Source organism: Bos javanicus, chromosome 25 (genome assembly GCF_032452875.1).
Source record: "Bos javanicus breed banteng chromosome 25, ARS-OSU_banteng_1.0, whole genome shotgun sequence".
In the NCBI taxonomy this organism is placed as follows: domain Eukaryota; kingdom Metazoa; phylum Chordata; class Mammalia; order Artiodactyla; family Bovidae; genus Bos; species Bos javanicus.
In genome coordinates, this window is record NC_083892.1 from 11424263 (window position 1) to 11447117 (window position 22855).

At 44.7% G+C, this 22855-nt stretch overlaps 1 protein-coding gene across 3 annotated transcripts in view; it reads right to left on the reverse strand.

Moving 5' to 3' along the window:
- CPPED1 (calcineurin like phosphoesterase domain containing 1) overlaps window positions 1-22855 on the reverse strand; it is a 137764-nt gene that overhangs the window by 23625 nt on the left and 91284 nt on the right. For 2 of the 3 annotated variants that reach the window (XM_061401145.1, XM_061401144.1), the window contains exon 3: window positions 10803-11225. The exons of the other annotated variant lie outside the window; for it this stretch is intronic. In XM_061401145.1, coding sequence (XP_061257129.1) covers window positions 10803-11225 — 423 coding nt within the window. The remainder of the gene's footprint in view (window positions 1-10802; window positions 11226-22855) is intronic. 3 annotated transcript variants of the gene reach the window in all.

Below are 22855 nucleotides of genomic sequence, written 5' to 3' on the forward strand. Positions count from 1 at the left end.
GCATTATTCTGGCCAGAACTCGCTCACCTTCCCACCCAGCAAGGTCCTGCAAGGACTCCTCACCTGCACTTCCCCAGGGTGCGGGGGAGTGCCTTGCGGAAAGGAGACACTTAAGAGAAGCTCTCTTCCTTCCTCCTTCGTGTCTGGAATCTAAATCTGAAACGGACCCAGGCTCCTCACTGCTGCGTGCTTGGGTTCCTCATCTGGTCTGCAGACACAGTCACGGGACCCTGGGCTGTGACAACAGGGCAGAGGAGGCTTTTCCCAATTGGGTCCTGGTCTTTACTTCTATTTAAAGCATCAACAGGCAAACACTTCTGTTAAGTAAAATTATAAACCTTAACTAAAGCAATTTCCAACTTAAAAAATATACATATAAATAAGTATTTATTTGGCTATACCAGGTCTTAGCTGTGGCATGCAGGATTCTCCATCTTTCTGGTGTCTCATGGGTTCTTTAGTTGTGGCATGTGGGACCTAGTTCCTGACTAGGGATGGAACCCAGGCCCCTGCATTGGACGCACGGAGTCTTAGCTACTGGACCACGAGGGAAATCCCCTCCAGCTTATTTTATGTAGAAATATTCTAAATTTTTACCATATACTGTTAGTCATGGGGCTTCTCAGGTGGCGCTAGTGGTAAAAACCCTGCCTGCTGACGCAGGACACACAAGAGATATGGGTTCAATCCCTGGGTCGGGAAGATCCCCTGAAGGAAGGAGGGCATGGCTACCCACTCCAGTATTCTTGCCTGGAGAATCCCATGGACAGAGGAGCCCAGTGGGCTCCAGTCCATAGAGTCGCATAGAGTCAGACATGACTGAAGCGACTTATCATGCATGCAGTGTTAGCCGCAGTGGGGGCAAGTGCCTTTTAAATGAAAGCAAGTTCAGTAAAGAGAAAATTACTTAAACTAGTATAGGAAGTAAGAGTGTTGAGCTAAGTGAGGGACATTTCAATTTTACACAGGAATCCCACTGCTCATTTGAAAATGACACTAATTGCTATTTTAAAAACATGCTGCTAAGTCGCTTCAGTCATGTCCGACTCTGTGCAACCCCATAGATGGCAGCCCACCAGGCTCCCGTCCCTGGGATTCTCCAGGCAAGAACACTGGAGTGGGTTGCCATTTCCTTCTCCAATGCATGAAAGTGAAAGTGAAGTCACTCAGTCGTGTCCGACTCTTAGTGAGCCCATGGACTGCAGTCTACCAGGCTCCTCCGTCTGTGGGATTTTCCAGGCAAGAGTACTGGGGTGGGGTGCCATTGCCTTCTCCGATTTTAAAACATGACTCCCCCCAAAAAACCAGCTATAATATTTTGACTTCATAAGCTTAAACAGACACAGCTGTTTCCCCTGTACCTGTGGCTCCTTTTGGAAATATCACAGTGGGGTTTTCCAACAAGATTTTGAATTTTCAGTTTGAAGGTGACCTACAGTGCTCTGTTTTGGGTGCCCAGCATTCCTGGCCTGGGTGCCCAGCACAGGGCCCAAGCTATTTGCTGAGTGGACAGATGCTGACTTAACTTTGGGAATCAGCAGCACACACTTACGCATGCCAGATTCGCAATTTATAAATATTTACCATCAGGATTTGATTTTAACTTTAATTAGCCCAACTGTTAAGGATACCTCCGAAGTGAGAAATGTAATCCATTACTTCGCACCAGATGTAGCTTCCGCAGTTGGTCTTTTATCTCGGTTTATGGTGAGGGAGACACAGACATCAAATGACTAAAGCATGAGGTTTTACGGTGAACTGATGGAAACATAAAGCAGACCAACCTGGAAGATGAATTCAAGACCAAATGTAAATTAAAGAGGCTGAAAAGTCCTCAGGCTGATATGCCCCCGGAAACTGAATTCTACAGATGCTCAAAAAAAGGACTGCTTGTTGAGTTCTTACTCTAAAGTCAGTTAAAAAAAGAACCATTAAGATAGCTTGTTTTTGTTTTAGGGCATTAAAAACAGAAAGCGCTGTTTGATGATGGCCGTTGCCTGTGGATCCCTTTCCTGGATTCAGAAAAATCTGACTATGAGATTACACCTTCTAAATTGGTGTGTTTACCAGCGCATTAACTGGTGGAGGTGTGTGTTTAAAAAAAATAAATGCGGAGTCAAATCCTCTCACTAAATTCCATAGGAATTTACCATCTAGTTCAGTGCCTCCCAACCTCTTAAACCAATATGCACTTACTACAAAGCTGCAAAGTGTGTATTCCTGGTTCACTCCGAAAACCCTCCTTGAGATAGTCTACCTTTCTGCACAGCCCAGAAGTCAAGAGGTTTCTTGTCTAGTTTCACTTCCTTAGTTTGTATTCTGAAGAGAGCTGCTAATTCCTCTTCCAATATGTGAAGTTATCTTGGGCAACTGCAGGCAAGTCCGCACACTTAACGTGCCTCTCCTTGCTTTGTACACACTCACCAACATCCTCCCAAGAAGAAGCTGCCCGCTCCTGCCAGCCCCGGGGGGATGGGGGTGGGGAGGAAAGCTCTAACAAAAGGAGGAAGCCAGACCCCGGGTAAAGCTATTGCCTGCTGTGGGCGCGCACTCTGGTCCGGGTCAGATAAGGACATACCACCCTTCATCAAGCAGAGGCCACGCGCACTCTGGTCCGGGTCAGATAAGGACATACCACCCTTCATCAAGCAGAGGCCACGTCCTAGGCGTGGTGCTGCGTGCTCTTACACAGGCCTCCCTTTACCTGATTCTCACATCAACCCTTTGTGAGAGACACCTGTGAGGCTGGAATGAGTAGCCCCGTTTAACACGGGAGTAAACTAAGGCACGGAGAAGGCGATGGCACCCAACTCCAGTACTTTTGCCTGGAAAATCCCATGGACGGAGGAGCCTGATGGGCTGCAGTCCATAGGGTCCTGAAGAGTCGGACACGACTGGGCGACTTCACTTTCACTTTTCACTTTCATGCATTGGAGAAGGAAATGGCAACCCACTCCAGCGTTCTTGCCTGGAGAATCCCAGGGACGGGGGAGTCTGGTGGGCTGCCGTCTATGGGATCGCACAGAGTCGGACACGACTGAAGTGATTTAGCAGCAGCAGCAAACTAAGACAGAAAGATGTTCAGCAGATTACGGGAAGCCACTTTGCTGGGGAATGGGCTTTCTTGGTGGCTCAGTGGTAAAGAATCCATCTGTCCATGCGGGAGACCTGGGTTCAAACCTGGGTCGGGAAGATCCCCTGGAGAAGGAAATGGCAACCCATTCTAGTATCCTCGCCTGGGCAATCCCATGGGCAGAGGAGCCTGGTGGGCTACAGTCCACGGGGTCGCAAAGAGTCAGACAAGACTTAGCGACTAAACAACAACAACAACTCGGTTGGGGGTGGCACCAAAGGACTTGAGTGCAGGTCTGTCTGAAGCCACAGCCTACCTGCTGACCTGTGAGGTTATAGGGCCTCGGGCACCCCACCCTTGAGAACCCGTCACCCCTTGTACCACCATCACAAATTCGGCCTTACCTGCCTATTACCCATGCTACTTGGCATGTTATTTTTCTTTCACTTGATGAGATAGTTTTAGTTTTTTCCTCACACATGTTACAAAAGCATGTAAGTGGCCCAGGAACCCTCCCCCGCCTCCCCCCACACCTTGGGCCTCCAGTAGGATGAGCCGCACCCAGGCAGGCCCTCCACTGAGGAGTCTGGGGCCCCTTCTGGGCAGACTCTTCAGTGACCTGGCAGTTGTGACCTGAAGCAGACTGGAATTAGACGTGTGCATATTGCAGACAAGGTCTCGGGGAGAGAAAGGGTCTCACACTGTACTGGGAACATTTCTCTAAGCCAAGGATGGTAAATCTATGGCCTTTAGGCCCACCTCCTGTTTGTGTAAATAAAGTTTTACTGGAATCCAGTCACACTCACTTGCTGATGTACCACTGGTGGCTATTTGCATGTTACAGAGGCCAAGTTGAGTAGTCGCTACAGAGACTGCAGGGCTTCCCTGGTGGCTCAGATGGTAAAGAATCTGCCTGCAATGCAGGAGACCTGGGTTTGATCCCTGGGTTGGGAAGATCCCTTGGAAACGGGAACAGCAACCCACTCCAGTATTCTTGCCTGGAGAATCCCATGGACAGAGGAGCCTGGCAGGCTACATACAGTTCATGGGGTCACAAAGAGTCAGATACAACGAACACTTTCACTTTACAGAGACCACAGCCCAAAATGTTCACTGTCTGACCATATGCAGGGCAAATTTGCTGGTAAATACCAATCAAGAGATAATATGCACATTACCTATGATTCCACTGATGGGTAAACGTGAATCAAGTTCAACTCAATTTCATGTTTACTTACTGAGTGGCTACTAAGTGATAATCTTCACTAGGAGCTGGGTTTATAGAGATGAACAAAGCTGGGACTCCATTTTCTGGAGGAATCAGGATGGAAAGAAATAATTTCAATACAACCCAGTATTAGATGTCAGAGCAGGGTTTGATGTTTCATTTTTCCTATGAAGCAGACCCTGGAAACCTGACCTTTTTGTTCTTTAAAACTTTGAAATTCTAAAACCATAATATTACATGGGCTAAGATCTCTCTCTCCAGTTTTTTTTTTCTTGCATAAATAGAGATGAAACTATAATTCTGTGAAATTACTCATTAACTTTTATAGGAAAGATCAACTTACTGGAATTTTTCATAATTGCCAAATTTGCTCTGGGCTTTCTACTACACAGTTCTAATCTCTGTGTGGAGAATAGAGAAAAGAAAAGGTATCAAGACATCAAGCACAGCAGGGTCAGTGAAAGAGCTAGGCTTTTTTTTTTCAATTTTAAGATTTAGTCTTTAAATTAAAATCTGTTATTAACTGGGTCACACATTAACTCTCTGCTGAAAAAGGCATAAGGGATACAGACAATGGCCAAGAGTCTCGACTAAGAATCTATCATCTACTGCCCTTGCAAAATCAGGTGAATTAAGTGAAAGAAAGTGTAAGTCGCTCAGTTGTGTCTGACTCTTTGTGAACTCATAGACTATACAGTCCATGGAATTCCCCAGGCCAGAATACTGCAGTGGGTAGCCTTTCCCTTCTCCAGGGGATATTCCCAACCCAGGGATCGAACCCAGGTCTCCCATATTGCAAGCGGATTCTTTACCAGCTGAGCTACAAGGGAAGCCCCAAGGTAAATCAAGGGGAAGACTAATTTCTACGTCCTGTGGAAGTGATGAAATCAACTATCCTCGGGCAGATCGAATGAAGACGGGAGATAACAGTGCCGCTTCACACCTGTGCAACTGTCCTGCCCTGGTAACTGTTTATTTGTCCTGGCTATTGATAACTTTTCCAGATCATACAAAGACTTTCTTTTTTCTTTTTTTTTTGAGCTTCAAAAGGAGAAACAGAATGCATCCGTTTCTAGGGCAACCTGAGCTAGGAAGCTCAAGGCTTTGATTCACGGAGCACATCCCTACACAGGCGGTGGCCCGTTGTATAGTAACACCCCTCCTCCTCATTTACCTCATCCCATTTAGGAAATTAATGCCACAATGTGAGATGATTGTTGATGCTCATTATTAAATCATTTATTCATCCCACACAATGATTCAGAATTATTCATTAAGCTTGCTGGAAGGAAGCTGGGTGTTACCTCCAAGTGGTGGTTTGAGGAGGGGTGTGCTCTTTAAAAAGGATATTTTATAACAACACAATTATCATAATTAAAAACTACCCTGATATTCTGATGAGCTTTTGACATATTTTTGAGGACTGGCATTTTAGCACATGGAGATAAATGAGACTGAAATAGTATTTGGGAATAATATTGCTGTGGGGGATAAAAAAGCTGGAGGCAGTATTAAATACCATCTGTCATCATCACCCCCAATTTGATCATGGTCTTTAAGTTAATGAATTTCACAAAATGTCACTTGAACTGCTGGCTTTCCGAAATGAGTTCCAGAATCACATGGCTGTGACCTGAGCGATCTCCTGCATCACTGAGTCGTGGGGGCCTGCATTCCCCATGGCAGCCCACCTACCTGTGCTCCCAAACCCAGAAGGCCATGCAGGCTGCCATGGAGCTGTGACTACATCTGATCTCCATCTCTGCCCAGCAGTGCCTGTGGCTTGTTCTGAGTTTGAAAGGTCATTAGGCAAAGAGCCTGGTTTGAGAAGCCATGCCACTGGCAGGTGACTGCAGGAAGGGCACCCTTCTTTCTGCTTCTCCCTGGTTGAGCAGGTCTAGGGGAAGACTGCAAGGCCAGTGACCGAGAAGAGCAGCCTGTTCACGCATGAAGGGGTTGCCTGGTGGAATAGCAAGGGGCCACTCAGGAGGAGAGCAATCGACTGTGAGGTGAACCTGGAAAGCAAGTATGGGGGTCAGAACACAGTCACACACATGGCCTCACCCAAGACGGGAGGATCAAACTTAGAACACCTGCCCAACATTTGGAACACACCACGCAGAGGCTGCATGCAGGAGCTCCATGGAGCGGGACCTGGCCTTCCAGCAGGCACATGATGGGTGCTAAACAGAGAAATGAGCTGGGTTGATCAGCCCCTGGGCCGGTTGGCCACTGAGGGAAGGAGCCTGAGGCAAAGGTCCAGTTCTCCACTCATTCCACAAACTCCAGTGAAGCATTCATTACGAGCTAAGACCTGGGCCAGGCCTCCCCTGCACTCAAGGAGCTCAGAGTCTAGGGGGGCTTCAACACCTACAAATGCGCTGGAAACAAGGGAAGCTGGAGAAGAACCCAGCAGGTGGGGCTGGGGACACCTTGTGCAGAAGGTTGAGATGGTGTTGGCCTGATGAAATGAAGAGGCAGAGACGGTGGTGAAGGGTGAGGTCTTATCCTAAGGGTGAGGGGCCTCAGAAGGGTGGATGCTGTGGGGCTACACACCCGTCTGGCTATAGGTGGAGAATGGGCCAGGATGGAGCAAGAGTGGGCCGGGAACTCAGCACTACTGCTACAACCCAGATGCCAGGCAGTGAGGGCCTCAAGAAGCGGACAGGCTGGAGAGATATTAAAGAGGTAGGATTAAAGGCACAGGAGGTATCAGTCTTCCTGAGCAACGAGGCCCAAAACCAGAGGTGAACCCACCAGGGTTCCCGTGCCAGATGCCATTAAGAGCTGATAAGATTATTAACAACAGCCAAGACGTAAGAAGCAACTCAAGTGCCCAGCGACAGATGATTCGATTAAGAAGACGTGGCATATACATACATATACAAACACACACACACACACACACACACACACAATGGAATACCACTCAGCCATAAAAAAGAAACACTACCATCAGCAGCAATGTGAATGAAGCTAAAGACTATTATGCCCGGTGAAATAAGTCAGAGAAAGACAAATACAATATGATATCACATGTACGTGGAATCTAAAAAATAATACAAATGGATGTGTATGCAAATCAGAAACAGACTTACAGACACAATAAACAAACTTGTGTTACTAAAAGGGAAAGAGGGTGGGGGAGGAACAAATTAGGGGGTATGGGATTAACAGAGACAAACCACCATATATGAAAGGAATAAGTAATGCAGATACACTGCATAGATCAGGGAATTATATCCAATATCCTGCAGTAACTTATAGTGCAGTATAGGCCCCCAAAATACTGAATCACAATGTTAGATACCTGAAACTAACACAACATTGTAAGTCAATTATACTTCAATTTTTTAAAAAAAGAGCAAGTAAGAAAACTAGTTCGCCTGCTCTGTCTCGTGCTTAGCAAGATCGTAACCCTGCTTATAACCTGACCGTCCATGTTGTTCGGCCTACAGGGAGAGACTGCCCTGCTGGGGTGAGGTGGATGGTTTCAGCCCTGCTCCAAATTAATACAGTGCTGTTCTGGTGGTACATCAGTCTCTGTGAGCTAGGGCAATTGGAGCCCACCCCTGAGACACAGGCCAGCTCTGGGTGCACCGTCAAGCCCTCCCGGAGCTCGGGGGAGCTGCTGCCCTGACGCGCGAAGAGGCTGGTGCATCCCAGACTCAATGCCACCATCTGCCCATCCTGGTGGGTGGGCAGCAGGCTTTCCTCAAGGAGGCCCAGTGAGAGTTGGGGGGCGGGCTCTCTCTTTGGAAGTGTCTCCAGCCCTCAGTATCTGGGGGTGTTCATGGGCTGCCCGTGCTCATCCTACGAAGGACGAGAAACCCAGAACTACAGGCCACTCAAGGGTGTGGGTGACAAGGACAGAGAACAAAGAGCAGCCACGGGGATGGTATTTGCATGGTTTAACATTTGACATGAAAGGGATCATTTCAGTGCCAGGAAGTGCTCTCGCTGGCATTACTCTCTGTTACAAAGCAGTTTCTGTGGGGGTGCTGCTGCCATCTTGACACTTCATTTCCTTGTCATCAGCAACAGTTCTCTGCACCAACTCAAGCATGGCAGAAAATTTCAAAGGCCTTAATAGAAGTTTTCCAACTTCATCTCCATGGAACAGTTGGAAAATGTCGCCAATTATGCAAGCTTTTTGTAAAATGTCTTGAAAAGAGAGAAGGGCCTATTGTCCTTTCTGCAAGTAAATGTGAACACATTTAATGCTCAAAGATGAAAAGAGTGTCAGGAGTTTTTTTTTTTTTTTTTTTTTAATGTCTTAAAGGCTTTTATTGTGAGGCAGTGTTTTTATTTTTCCCCTCTTTTTTCTGATCTTGTTTTATCTTAATTGGAAGATAACTGCTTTACAATGTTGTGCTGGTTTCTGCCACACAATAACGCGAATGAATCATAATTATATGGGCTTCCCTGGTGGCTCAGATGGTAAAGAATCTGCACGCCAACGCAGGAGACCCTGGTTCAATTCCTGGGTGGGGAAGATCCCCTGGAGAAGGGAATGGCTACCCACTCTAGCATTCTTGCCTGGGAAATCCCATGAACAGAGGAGCCTGGTGGGTTACAGTTTATTGTGAGGTAGTATTTTTATTTTTTTCCCTTTTTTCCTGATCTTATTTATTTTAATTGGAGGATAACTGCTTTATAATGTTGTGTTGGTTTCAGCCACACAACAAGGTGAATGAGTCATAATTTTATATTTATATTTTTATATATATATATATATATATATATATATCTTCTTTCCTTCTTGAGCCTCCCACCCCTCCAGGTCATCACAAAACCCCAGGCTGGGCTCCCTGTGTTATATAGCAGCTTCCCACTAGATAGGGATTTTTTTTTTTTTTTAATGAATGTTTGCTACTGGGTCAGACCACTTCCTTCTCCCTCAGTTCAGTTCAGTCGCTCAGTCATGTCCGAGTCTTTGCGACCTCATGAACCGCAGCATGCCAGGACTCCCTGTTCATCACCAATTCCCGGAGTTCACCCAAACCCATGTCCATCAAGTCGGTGATGCCATCCAACCATCTCATCCTTTGCCGTCCCCTTCTCCTCCTGCCCTCAATCTTTCCCAGCACCAGGGTCTTTTCCAATGAGTTAGCTCTTCGCATCAGGTGGCCAAAGTACTGGAGTTTCAACTTCAACATCAGTCCTTCCAATGAACACCCAGGACTGATCTCCTTTAGGATGGACTGGTTGGATCTCCTTGCAGTCCAAGAGACTCTCAAGAGTCTTCTCCAACAGCACAGTTCTAAAGCATCAATTCTTCAGTGCTCAGTTTTCTTCACAGTCCAACTCTCACATCCATACATGACCACTGGAAAAACCATAGCCTTGACTACATGGACCTTTGTTGGCAAAGTAATGTGTCTGCTTTTTAATATGCTGTCTAGGTTGGTCATAACTTTCTTTCCAAAGAGTAAACGTCTTTTAATTTTATGGCTGCAACCACCATCTGCAGTGATTTTGGAGCCCAGAAAAATAAAGTCAGCCACTGTTTCCACTGTTTCCCCATCTGTTTGCCATGAATCCTTCTCCCTACACTCTAGCAAATAAAAGAATGTATTTAAATTTTAGAAGAATTTGATGAAGTACACTCTTGGAAGGATCTGAAAGGAGGCATTAGGGCCAAAACGAGACATAACAGTTGTCACAACTGGAATCCTGCCAAGTCACTGATAATGCAGGGAATGAGCTGAGAATGCGCCACTTCTCAGGAAAGGAAAACCGCAGGGGCTCGCAGGAGGAGAAATGAGCTGTGCGGGCGGGTGAGGCACACGGCGCCACCGGGACTGGAGATCTTTGGTGGTAGGGCATCTTCATTTTGTGTGTGTGTGCATGCACACAAGTACCTGTCATGTGTTTGATTAGCTTGAAACTCATAGCAGGGTAAGATCAAACTAAATAGATTTCTTCACCTGCTTCTGGAGGAGAACTCGGTCCACCTCATAAAGGAACAGGGATGAGGCTCCCTGACCTGCTCCGTAGCCACATTGCAGGATTTCCCTGGGTTACATCTAATCCTATTAGGAAGTATGGCTCTGAAACATCGTCTGCCCGTGGGCAAATTCCTCCTTCCCAGAGCAGTAAGAAAAGATAACCCTGGCCCCTGCCTTTGCCTGGGGTACCTACAGCCACACTCAGACACCCCTCCCATACCCCCAGCCTTCAGGGTCCCCATTCTCAGCAGTGAGCAGTTACAGTTCAGCCCTCAGCTAGCGGGCTGCTCTAACGCAGTCGGGGCCGTCTTCTCACTGAAGCGTCACAGCCATCCTGCGAGAGCTGCCTCCGCTGTTCTACTTGATAGACGAGGAAGCTGAGGCTCGCAGGCTAAGGTCACGCGGCCACCAGTGGCAGAGCTGGGTGAGAACCCAGTTCGGTCCAAGGCCCCGCCCTCTCTCCCCTCTGCCTGGAGAAGGATCTGGACGCCTCCTCTCCAGACCAGTCTCTCCCCCTCGCCCCGCCCCCTCCCCGCAGCCCCGGGCCTACCTGCCTCCACGAACTTGTCTGCCATCTCCTTCCGCACGGACTTGGTGAGGTTGAAGTAGTCGTCGTCCTCGCCAATGCTCTGCAGGAAGAGCGGGATGTGCTGGAAGACCACGGCGTGCCGGCAGGCGCGCTGCCCTGCGGTGCGCAGCTGCTGGTCCAGCCAGTGGTCATGCTCCTGCTTCAGGGCGGGGCACCTGGAGGCGTCGTACAGGAACTGGGAGTTGAGAACGAGGAACAGGACACCCCCGACCCAGAAGCTGAAGTAGTCGTCTCCCCAAGTCCGCTGGAACTCCGCGATGGTCTCGGGGGTGGGGACATTGCCCACGTCGTGGTTGCCGCTGACCAGCACCAGCGGGATGTCGCTGTCCACGGTCCTGAGCACCCGCTGTAGGTCCTCTGTCTGCTCCTTCCGCCAGGGCCTCCCTGCAAGAGAGGGCCCTGTTCTGAAACGGCCGAGGCTGTTCCTGCCTTTGCTAACATCAAATAAGAGAGAATAATCTAGAAATCCACTCAACGGGACCCATGGAAACCGCAAAGAGCAGTCATGCTACAAACAAATCAACATGTGAGGTGGGGAACCTCTGTCCCCCTTCCCATGGACATTCAGCAGCTAGGTGACTAACTGACCCAAGGTTGCTGACTGAGCTGATGGTGCAGGCTCATTCTAATTGTAAATATTAGTGAAGCTGAATTTCTATCTTTTATTTAGAAAATAAATAGAAATAATTTCTGCCCTGCTTCAAGGGGTCATCAACTGCACCCCTGAGGTGTGTGGACACAGTCGTGAATGCTAATCTCCAACAACAGGTATTTTTCTTTTTTTTTTTCACAATACACATGACTCTGCAGACTGTGTGACCACCTTTATGGGAAAAATTTTTGAATCCAAATGGCTACATCAACTGGCCTGTGCATCCTGCCAAACCCACCTCTTACGGAGGAAGACGTATTTTATATTCTACTGACAGTGTCTAGGGGCTTCCCAGGTAGCTCAGTAGTAAAGAGTCTGCCTGCAGTACAGGAGCCACAGAAAGACGCAGGTTCGATCTCTGGGTTGGGAAGATCCCCTGGAAGAAGGCCTGGCAACCCACTCCAGTACTCTTGCCTGGAGAATCCCATGGACAGAGGAGCCTGGCAGGCTACAGTCCACAGGGTTGCAAAGAGTTGGATACAACTGAAGTGACTTACCACACACATACAATAGTGTCTAAGAGTGCAGAGGCTCAGTGCCCTAAGGTGAAGCACATTCCCCCTGGGACTCCAGAGTCATCCCGGAGATGACTGTTTGGACAAAGAGTGAGGTTCCCCCCTCCCTCAGCTTCCTGGCTTCCACACTCCCTATGATAATGTTTTAAAGCCTTAATAAATGGATTTTGAAATGACTAATTTAACCTTGGATCTGTTTCTTTTTGTGCCAATTTATTCAACAAATATTTACCGAGTACCCACGATGTATAAAGTCCTGATTTAGTTACCCGGGTGAGGTGTGAGTCAGAGACACAAACCCTTCCTTTCAAACTGGTCAGTCAGATATTCTGTCAAGTGAATTACAGCAGCACACCTATCTGTATCAGATAGTACTAAAAATGACTGAGAAAACTAGAGTGGGGAAAGAACAGAATCCCTGATCGTCCTCGGGATAAGCTCAGCATCCTGCAAAGACAGAGAAACAGTGAAAGAAAGTGGCCCGCCTTCACAAGGCATGATTAAAAACTCACCTGAAAAATCCTGCCACGAGCAGATAGAAATTATACCCCACACTCCATTTCCATCATGAATTAAAAAGAAAGCAGAAAAATCTTTACAAAGCAATTACAGCTCAGACCATAAAGCAGAAGCATAGTCTAGAAGGTCAGGAAAAAGGCAGGTGTGAAATAGGAACTGCTGGAACTAACCAGAGCCTGTTGGGCTACCGACCTCCGTGGTGGGGTCACGGAGCAGTCGGACATGACTTAGAGACAGAGAGAGAGACAGAGCCAACTCAGGCAAGAAAGAGAGGGAAAAGACAGTCATTTCAGCAATTACAACCACAAGGAGATCAGCAGTAGTGAAATTTCCTTTGCTGTTGGGTCGCTAAGTCGTGTCTGACTCTTTGTGACACTATGGGATTTCCCAGGCAAGAGTACTGGAGTGGGTTGTCATTTCCTCCTCCAGGGGATCTTCTCAACCCAGGGATCAGACCTGCATCTCCTGCTTGGCAGGTGGATTCTTTACCACTAAGCCACCTGGGAAGCCCTGAGATTTCCTTTATGGCCAAGTATAGGCCCGTTTTTCTAAATATCCCATGAGAATATGTGAAGAATGTGCATTCTCTAACTATTGAACATGGAGTCCCTCATATTTACACTCAATCAAATGTGTTAATGGGGTGATTCAAAGCTTCTATGTCATTATTCTTTGCTTTTGGCCTATTGAATCTATATCAGTTTCTGAAAGACTTGGTTAGGTCCCACTGTAATTATGGATGAATCCATTTCTCCTTATAATTCTGCCAAGTCTGGTATTCACTTACTTTTAGCTATGTTGTTAGATACTTCAGAGTTCAGAATTCCCATATCTCACAGAAATATTTTTATGTTTAATCCTAATAAAATACATTAAAAAAAAAGAAACAGGTAGATCTATATTGATGTTCTGGAAAGATCTGTAATATAAATTAAAAAGGAAAGACATGGAGGGGTAAAAATTACACACGTTTTAGAAAGGCTTATACATATTCATATCTTATGGATACAACTTTTTCAAAGATACAAAGGAAACTATTAACTCCAGTTAAAGCTAGGAAACAGAAGTGGGAAGTGAAGGGAACTTTCATATTTGGCTTAAAACCCTTTATACTATATTTTAAAAGTTCCTTCCTTTCTTCCTCACTTTTTGAAGCTTATGTATCATTTTCATTTTAAAAAAGAATTAAATTTTAGGGCTTCCCTGGTGGCTCAGGGGTAAAGAATCTGTCTGCCAATGCAGGAGACATGGGCTTGATACCTGGTCTGGGAATATTCCACATGCTGTGGAATAACTAAGCCTGCGCCTGACAACTATTTAGCCTGTGCTCTAGAGGCCGGGAAATGCAACTACTGAGCCCATGTGCTGCAATTACTGAAGCCCGTGTGCCCTGGAGCCTATGTTCTGCAACAAGAGAGGCCATCACAATGAGAAACCCTCACACCACAATTAGAGAGTAGCCCCTGCTCCCCACAACTAGAGAAAAGCCTGCGCAGCAACAAAGACCCAGCATAGCCAAAAATGAATAAATTAACTAATTTTTAAAAAAGAATTAGAATTTTAAAAGCTTATTATTTTCATTTTTAAAAAAAAAGAATTTTAAAAAATCCTTAGCTCTGGGATCCTAAGGATGAAAGAAGATTCGGGGGATGGCCAGTCAGGTGGCTGTATTTCCAGTGGATCCCAATCTTGGGGTGAGTGGAATTTTCTGGAGAAAGGCTGGCTGACCCACGGTAAGAGCTCAGGAGAGGAGAAGAGCAGGTCCTGCCTGGCACTGGGGACCAGGAAGCCTCTCCCTTGTTGGTGCTGGGGATTTGCCTGTAGCCAGCATCTGCCTCGTCACTAGTCTGGCCTGACCCTGAGGCTCCTGATTTGAAGAGGTCATTGACGGATGTTAGCTGACCTTGGACTGTGCTGTGTTGATTCTAATGCCCTCTAAGACCCCAATGGTCAGTTCTTTTCCCAGGTGAACAGACTTCTGGTTACAGAGGATGAATCCTTTATGACTTCAAATGGGATAAACCATCTCAAAAGGACTCTATGAATCAAGAGCAATTTATCACTACTTTTCATAACCCATTTCCTAAAAGACTCCAAAGCCACCACAACTGTCTCCTTTCCATTGACTTGGGGATATTTTCTGATGCTCAGTGCTAGCCAATATTTACTGATTGCTTACTCCAGGTTAGGCACTGTTCTGAAAACTGTTAGAGTATTAACTCAGTTGACAACCAGTGAGGGACTTGAACTTGGCGCTCCAGCTATGAGTGTGGGCTCTCATTACAGCATCCTGATCCACAGGGATGAGGACTTTATAATACACCAGAGTGCAGAATCTCTCCCGTTCTTGATTTTCAAAAGACATTTCATCACAGTGCTTTACACACGGCCTAAGCCAGACACAAAGAATGTTTAAGCAGTTAATGAGCACGCACAGAGAAGTTCAAAGTGAGCACCTCAAACAAACGACTTGATTCAAAACTTGGAACAGAGGCCTTGTCTAGAAAGCAATTTATAGTGAAGAGCTGTGAATCATACATAATAATAGGTATATTTCAATAGCTGTGAAATATACATAATAATAGTGTCTGTTTGTTTCCAAACTCCAGAAGGATGCTGCTTTGGGACAATCACAAACAATCCCCAATAACCTGTTAAAACACATGAAGCCCATCTTCCCTGGATCCTCTCAATCAGAAACGAGTCTCTCAATGGATAAAGAAGATGCGGTGTGTGTGTATACGCACACACAATGGAGTATTAGTCATAAAACAGAATGAAATAATGCGATTTGTAGCAACATGGATGAAAACGGAGTGTCATACTCAACAAAACAAGTCAGACCAAGAAAGAGAAATGTCGTATGACATTCCTTATACTTGGAGTCTAAAAAGAAATGACGCAAATGAACTTACTTACAAAACAGAAATACTCGCAGACTTAGAAAATGAACTTGTGTTTGCCAGGGGGAAGGGATAATTAGGGAGTTTGGGAAGGTCTTGTACACATTGCTACGTTAAAAATGGATAACCAACAACGACCTATTGTATAGCACATGGAACTCTACTCAATGTTATGTGCCTGCCTGGATGAGAGGGGCGCTGGGAGGAGAATGGATACATGTCTATGTATGGCTGAGTCCTCCAGCTATCCACCTGAAACCATCACAACATTGTTAATCAGCTATACCCCAATACTGCCTCTTATCCTTATCCATCAGAGGGCAGACATAATGAAAACCAAAATCACAAAAAAATAACCAAACTGATCACAGGGGTCACAGCCTTGTCTAACTCAATGAAACTATGGGCCATGCCATGTAGGGCCACCTAAGAAGGACGCGTCACGGTGGAGAGTTCTGTCAAAATGTGGTCCACCAGAGAAGGGACTGGTAAAACATTTCAGTATTCTTGCCTTGAGAACCCCATGAATAGTATGAAAAGACAAAAAGATAGGACACTGAAAGATGAACTCCCCAGGTCAGTAGGTGCCCAATATGCTACTGGAGAAGGGCAGAGAAATAGCTCCAGAAAGAATGAAGAGACGGAGCCAAAGTGAAAACAATGGCCAGTTGTGGATGTGACTGGTGATGGAAATAAAGTCCAATGCTGTAAAGAACAATATTCAACAGGAACCTGGAGTGTTAGGTCCATGAAACAAGGCAAATTGGAAGTGGTCAAACAGGAGATGGCAAGAATGAACATCAACATGTTAGGAATCAATGAACTAAAATGGACTGGAAAGGGTGAATTAAATTCAGATGACCATTATATCTACCACCATCGGCAAGAATCCTTAGGAGAAAGGGAGTAGCCCTTATAGTCAACAAAAGGGTCTGAAATGCAGTACTTGGGTGCAGTCTAAAAAATGACAGAATGATCTCTCTTTGTTTCCAAGGTAAACCATTCAATATCACAGTAATCCAGGTCTATACCCCAACCACTAATGCTAAAGAAGCTGAATGGTTCTATGAAGACCTACAAGACCTTCTAGAACTAACACCAAAAAAAAGATGTCCTTTTCATCATAGGGGACTGGAATGCAAAAGCAAGAAGTCAAGAGATACCTGGAACAACAGGCAAGTATGGCCTTAGAGTACAAAATGAAGCAGGGCAAAGGCTAATAGAGTTTGCCAAGAGTACACACTGGTCACAGCAAACACCCTCTTCCAACAACGAGAGAGACAACTCTACATGTGGACGTCACCAGATGGTCAACACCGAAATCAGACTGATTATATTCTTTGCAGCTGAAGATGGAGAAGCTCTATGCAGTCAGCAAAACAAGACTGGGAGCTGACTGTGGCTCAGATCATGAACTCCTTATTGTCAAATTCAGACATAATTTGAAAAAAGTAGGGAAAACAACTAGGATATTCCAAAGGAAAGTGAAAGCGATAGTCATTCAGTTGTGTCCGACTCTTTGCAACCTGAAATTCTCTTGCTTTTTCTATGATCAAATGGATGTTGGCAATTTGCTCTCTGGTTCCTCTGCCTTTTCTAAATCCAGCTTGAACATCTGGAAGTTCTCAGTTCACTGGAGTGGGTAGCCTTTCCGTTCTCTGGGGGATCTTCCCAACCCATTTAGGTATGACCTAAATAAAATCCAGTATGATTATACAGTGGAAGTAACAAACAGATTCAAGGGATTAGATTTGATAGACAAGAGTGCTTGAAGAACTACAGATGGAGGTTCATAACATTGTACAGGAGGCAGTGATCAAAATCATCCCCAAGAAAAAGAAATGCAAAAAGGCAAAATGGTTGTCTGAGGGGGCCTTACAAATAGCTGGGAAAAGAAGAGAAGCAAAAGGCAAAGGAGAAAAGGAAAGTTATACCCATTTGAATGCAGAGTTCCAAAGAATAGCAAGGAGAGATAAGAAAGCCTTCCTCAGTGATCAATGCAAAGAAATAGAGGAAAACAATAAAATGGGAAAGACTAGAGATATCTTCAAGAAAATTAGAGATACCAAGGGAACTTTTCATGCAAAGATGGCACAATAAAGGACAGAAATGGAATGGACCTAACAGAAGCAGAATTAAGAAGAGGTGGCAAGAACACATAGAAGACCTTCATGCAGATAACCATGATGGTGTGATCACTCAGACATTCTGGGGTGTGAAGTCAAGCGGGCCTTAGGAATCATTACTATGAACAAAGTTAGTGGAGGTGATGGAATTCCGGTTAAGCTATTTCAAATTCTCAAAGATGATGCTGTGAAAGTGCTGCACTCAATATGTCAACAAATTTGGAAAACTCAGCAGTGGCCACAGGACTGGAAAAGGTCAGTTTTCACTCCAGTCCCTAAGAAAGTCAATGTCAAAGAATGTTCAAACTACCACACAATTGTACTCATCTCACAAACTAGTAAAGTCATGCTCAAAATTCTCCAAGCTAGGCTACAACTGTACATGAACTGAGAACTTCCAGATATTCAAGCTGGATTTAGAAAAGGCAGAGGAACCAGAGAGCACATTGCCAAAATCCACTGGATCATAGAAAAAGCAAGAGAATTTCAGAAAAAACATCTACCTCTGCTTCATTTACTATGCTAAAGCCTTTGACTATGTGGATCACAACAAACTGTGGAAAATTCTTAAAGAGATGGGAATACCAAACCACCTTACCTGTGTCCTGAGAAATCTGTATGCAAGTCAAGAAGCAACAGTCAGAACTGGACATGGAACAACAGACTGGTTCCAAAGTGGGAAAGGAGTACTTCAAGACTGTATATTGTCACCCTGCTTATTTAACTTATATGCAGAGTATATCATGCGAAATACCAGGCTGGATGAAGCACAAGCTGGAATCAAGATTGCTGGGAGAAATATCAATAACCTCAGATACTCAGATGACACCACACTTACAGCAGAAAGCAACAGGAACTGAAAAGCCTCTTGATGAAAGTAAAAGAGGAGAGTTAAAAAGCTGGCTTAAAACTCAACATTCAAAAACATGTGGTTCCATCATTTCATGGAAAACTGACTGGGAAACAATGGAAACACTGACATATTTTCTTGGACTCCAAAATCACTGCAGATGGTGACTGCAGCCATGAAATTAAAAGATGCTTGCTCCTTGGAAAAAAAGCCATGACCAGCCTAGACAGCATATTAAACAGCAGAGACATTACTTTGCCGACAAAGATCCATCTAGTCAAAGCTATGGTTTTTCCAGTAGTCATGTATGGATGTAAGAGTTGGACCGTAAAGAAAGCTGAGCACCAAAGAATTGATGCTTTTGAACTGTGGTGTTAGAGAAGACTCTTGAGAGTTCCCTGAGCTACAATGATATCAAACCAGTCCATCCTAAGGAAATCAGTCCTGAATATTCATTGGAAGGATTGATGCTGAAGCTCCAACACTTTGGCCACCTGATTCGAAGAGCTGACTCATTGGAAAAGACCCTGATGCTGGGAAAGATTGAGGGCAAGAGGAGAAGGGGACGACAGAGGATGGGATGGTTGGATGGCATCACTAACTCGATAGACAAGAGTTTGAGTGAGTTCCATGAGTTGGTGATGGACAGGGAAGCCTGGCATGCTGCAGTCCATGGGACTTCAAAGAATAGGACACGACTGAGCGACTGAACTGAAGTGATACCCCAATACAAAATAAAAAGTTTAAAGTTTGAAGGGAAAAAAAAAAGATGAGCCTCTCTTGTGCAGCTTTTTCAGGACTTTCTATACCCCCACCTGGAGGCAATGTGTTGATGTGGAGTCTATGACTCTTGGGTTTGGACCTTGGCTCTTGCCCTTTACAAGAGCCTTGTGGCTTTGACTGAGTCACCCAGGTCCTCTGAGCCTTGGCCTCATCACGTGAGAAATGGGAATGAAAATCCCCACACCTCAGGGCAGCTGTAAGAATTCCTACCACGATGATTCCAGACTTTGGTACAAACAGGTATGCAAAATGTTATCTGTCTTCCCTCCACCCTCAGGCCTGAATGTATTAATTCTTCCCTCTTTCTCAGTAACCCAACCGTGTACACACAGCAATCAGTGTACCATTTTTTGGACTTCCCTGGGGGTCCAGTGCTTAGGACTCCATGCTTCCACTGCATGGGGCATGGGTTCCATCCCTGGTTGGAGAACTAGGATTCCAGAAGCCAGGCAGTGTGGCCAAAAAGGGGAAAGAAAATCATTCCTGAAGGAATGAAAACATTCTCCAGGAATGTGAATAATTTTTAGGTAAGAATTTTGAAGTGAAAGAGTAAATTCTAGATGGTAAAAACCCAAGTTGAATGAAAACATCTGCATTTTCCTAAACATGCTCATTTGTGGATGTCAGAATTTTCTTTAGGGTCAGAACAACACCACCACCTTAGAATTAACATAGCTTATAGCACACCTTAGCACAGCTTCCTAAAGGAGTCATAATATTGTAGCAAAGCCCAAAGCCAAACCTCACAAGCACCAGGAAGATAAAAAAATGGAAACCTGGCCAAGGATCTAGAGAGCCCATGAGATGTTTATCAAGCAAGGCTCTGTGCTTTACCAAGAAGACAGGAAGTGAGGTAGAAAAACAAGACACTGGCTAAGGAAGAACTGCAACAAATGACTCAAAGAGAGAAGGAGAAGGATTGTTCTGGGCTGGAACTGGATGAGGGGCATCTGCTGAGAAGTGGGTACAGAGACCCACTGAGTGAACAGACACCGGAGGTCAGCACACACCTGCTGCATGCGAAGGGTAACTCTGCATGGGACTGGCAAGGGCAGCGTGGACAGCTAAAATGTGCTTAAAATACCTTTCTTAAAAATGTAATGCAATAAATTAAAATTAAACCAGGAGGTAAAGAATGTTATAAAAATGATAACAAAATACTATTTATATCATTTATTGACTTTGAATTTTTAACATGATGTGGTACTATGAAATGTGTAACTAATTATTGTCAATATTCATCAAAGAAGAGATTATCTTGTTGTCTTCAGATCAGCCTTAAAATACATTGATAAAACCTCTGAGCTGAAGAGAAATAAACATCCTTCACTGGATAAAGGACATCTGTAAAAAACCTAAAGCCAACATATACTTAATGCTTTATGACTAGGAACCAGGCAAGAATGTCTGCCTTCACCACTTGTGTGCAACATCATACCAGTGTGATACGGTAAGAAAAAATAAATAAAAAGCATACAGATTGGAAAAGAAGAAATAAAACCATCTGTTCTCAGAAGATATAGCTGTCTCCATAGAAGAATCCCAAGAAATCTTGAAAGAAAAAAGCCTCTTAAAATTGATAAGGGAAATTAGCTTGCTTATTGTATGAAAAATCAACATATAAAAATTAACTTTATTTCTATATACTGGCAATGAAGAAATGAAGGTATAAGCAGAAGGATTTAAGAGATATTTAGGAGGTATAAACTAGAGGAATCTTTACTGTATTGACTACACGAAGAAGGATTCAAACATAATTCCCAGACATGTGAGCAAGTAGAAGGTTAGCCATGTCATTTATTGACATGGAAAAGACTGGGGAAGAAATAGATTAGAGATAAAAATCAAAAGCTTTTTTTCAATATAAAAGTTGATGTATTGGTACAGGTAACATAAGAAAAAATAGACAAATTAGACTTCATGACAATTAAAACTTTTGTACACCAAAAGACATCAACAGAGTAAAAAGGCAACCTACAGAATGGTAGAAATATTTTCTGCTGCTGCTGCTGCTAAGTCACTTCAGTCATGTCCGACTCTGTGTGACCCCACAGATGGCAGCCCACCAGGCTCCGCCGTCCCGGGATTCTCCAGGCAAGAACACTGGAGTGGGTTGCCATTTCCTTCTCCAATGCATGAAAGTGAAAGTGAAGTCGCTCAGTAAGTGTCCGACTCTTCGTGACCCCATGGACTACAGCCTACCAGGCTCCTCCGTCCATGGGATTTTCCAGGCAAGAGTACTGGAGTGGGGTGCCATTGCCTTCTCCAGAAATATTTTCTACCAAAATATTTTTCTACCAAATAACAAATATACCAAAATATTTCTACCAAAATATTTTCTACCAAAATATTTTTCTATCAAAAATTGAAATATATTTTCAACTTATGTATCAGATAAGGCACAATATCCAGAATATATATATATATATAACTCTTAAAACTCAACCACAACAAACAACCTGACACAAAAGTGGGTAAAGGTCTGAAGCAACACCTTCAAAGAGGATATAAAAATGGTCTATAAACCCGTGAGAAGATGCTCAACGTCACTAGTCATTCAGTTCACTCGCTCAGTCATGTCCAACTCTTTGTGACCCCATGGACTGCAGCACACCAGGCTTCTCTGTCCATCACCAACTTCGAGATCTTGCTCAAACTCATGTCTATCGAGTCAGTGATGCCATCCAATCACATCATCTTCTGTTGTTCCCTTCTCCTCCTGCCTTCAATCTTTCCCAGTATCAGGGTCTTTTCCAATGAGTCAGTTCTTCCCATCAGGTGGTCAAAGTATTGGAGCTTCAGCTTCAGCATCAATCTTTGCAATGAATATTCATGATTGATTTCCTTTAGGATTGACTGGTTTGATCTCCTTGCTGTCCAAGGGACTCTCAAGAGTCTTCTCCAACACCCCAGTTCAAAAGCATCAATTCTTTGGTGCTCAGCTTTCTTTATGGTCCAACTCTCACATCCATACATGACTACTGGAGAACCACAGCTTTGACTAGATGGACTTTTGTCGGCAAAGTAATGTCTCTGCTTTTTAATATGCTGTCTAGGTTTGTCATTGGAGAAGGAAATGGCAACCTACTCCAGTGTTCTTGCCTGGAGAATCCCAGGGACCGGGGAGCCTGGTGGGCTGCCGTCTATGGGGTCACAGAGTCGGACACGACTGAAGCGACTTAGCAGCAGCAGCAGCAGGTTTGTCATAGCGTTTCTTCCAAGGAGCAAGCGTCTTTTAGGGAAATGCAAATAAAAACCAAAATGGGATACCCACCTTAAATCCATTAAGATGGTCACAATAAACAAACAAACAAACAAAACCCCAGAAAATAACAAGTGTTGGTGAAGACGTGGAGAAATTGCTAACTTTGTACATTGTTACTAGACATATCAAGTGGTCCATCTTCTATGGAAAACAGTATGGTGGCTCCTCAAAAACTTAAAAATAGAATTCGCATATGATCCAGCAATATGCCCCCCAAAGTTGAAAGCACGGTCTTGAGGAGACATCTGTACACCAATATTCACAGTGGCATTATTCACCATAGTTAAAACATGGAAACCCAGATGTCCATCAGTGAATGAGTTCAGTTCAGTCGCTCAGCCGTGTCTGACTCTTGGCGACCCCGTGAACCGCAGCATGCCAGGACTACCTCTGTCACCAAC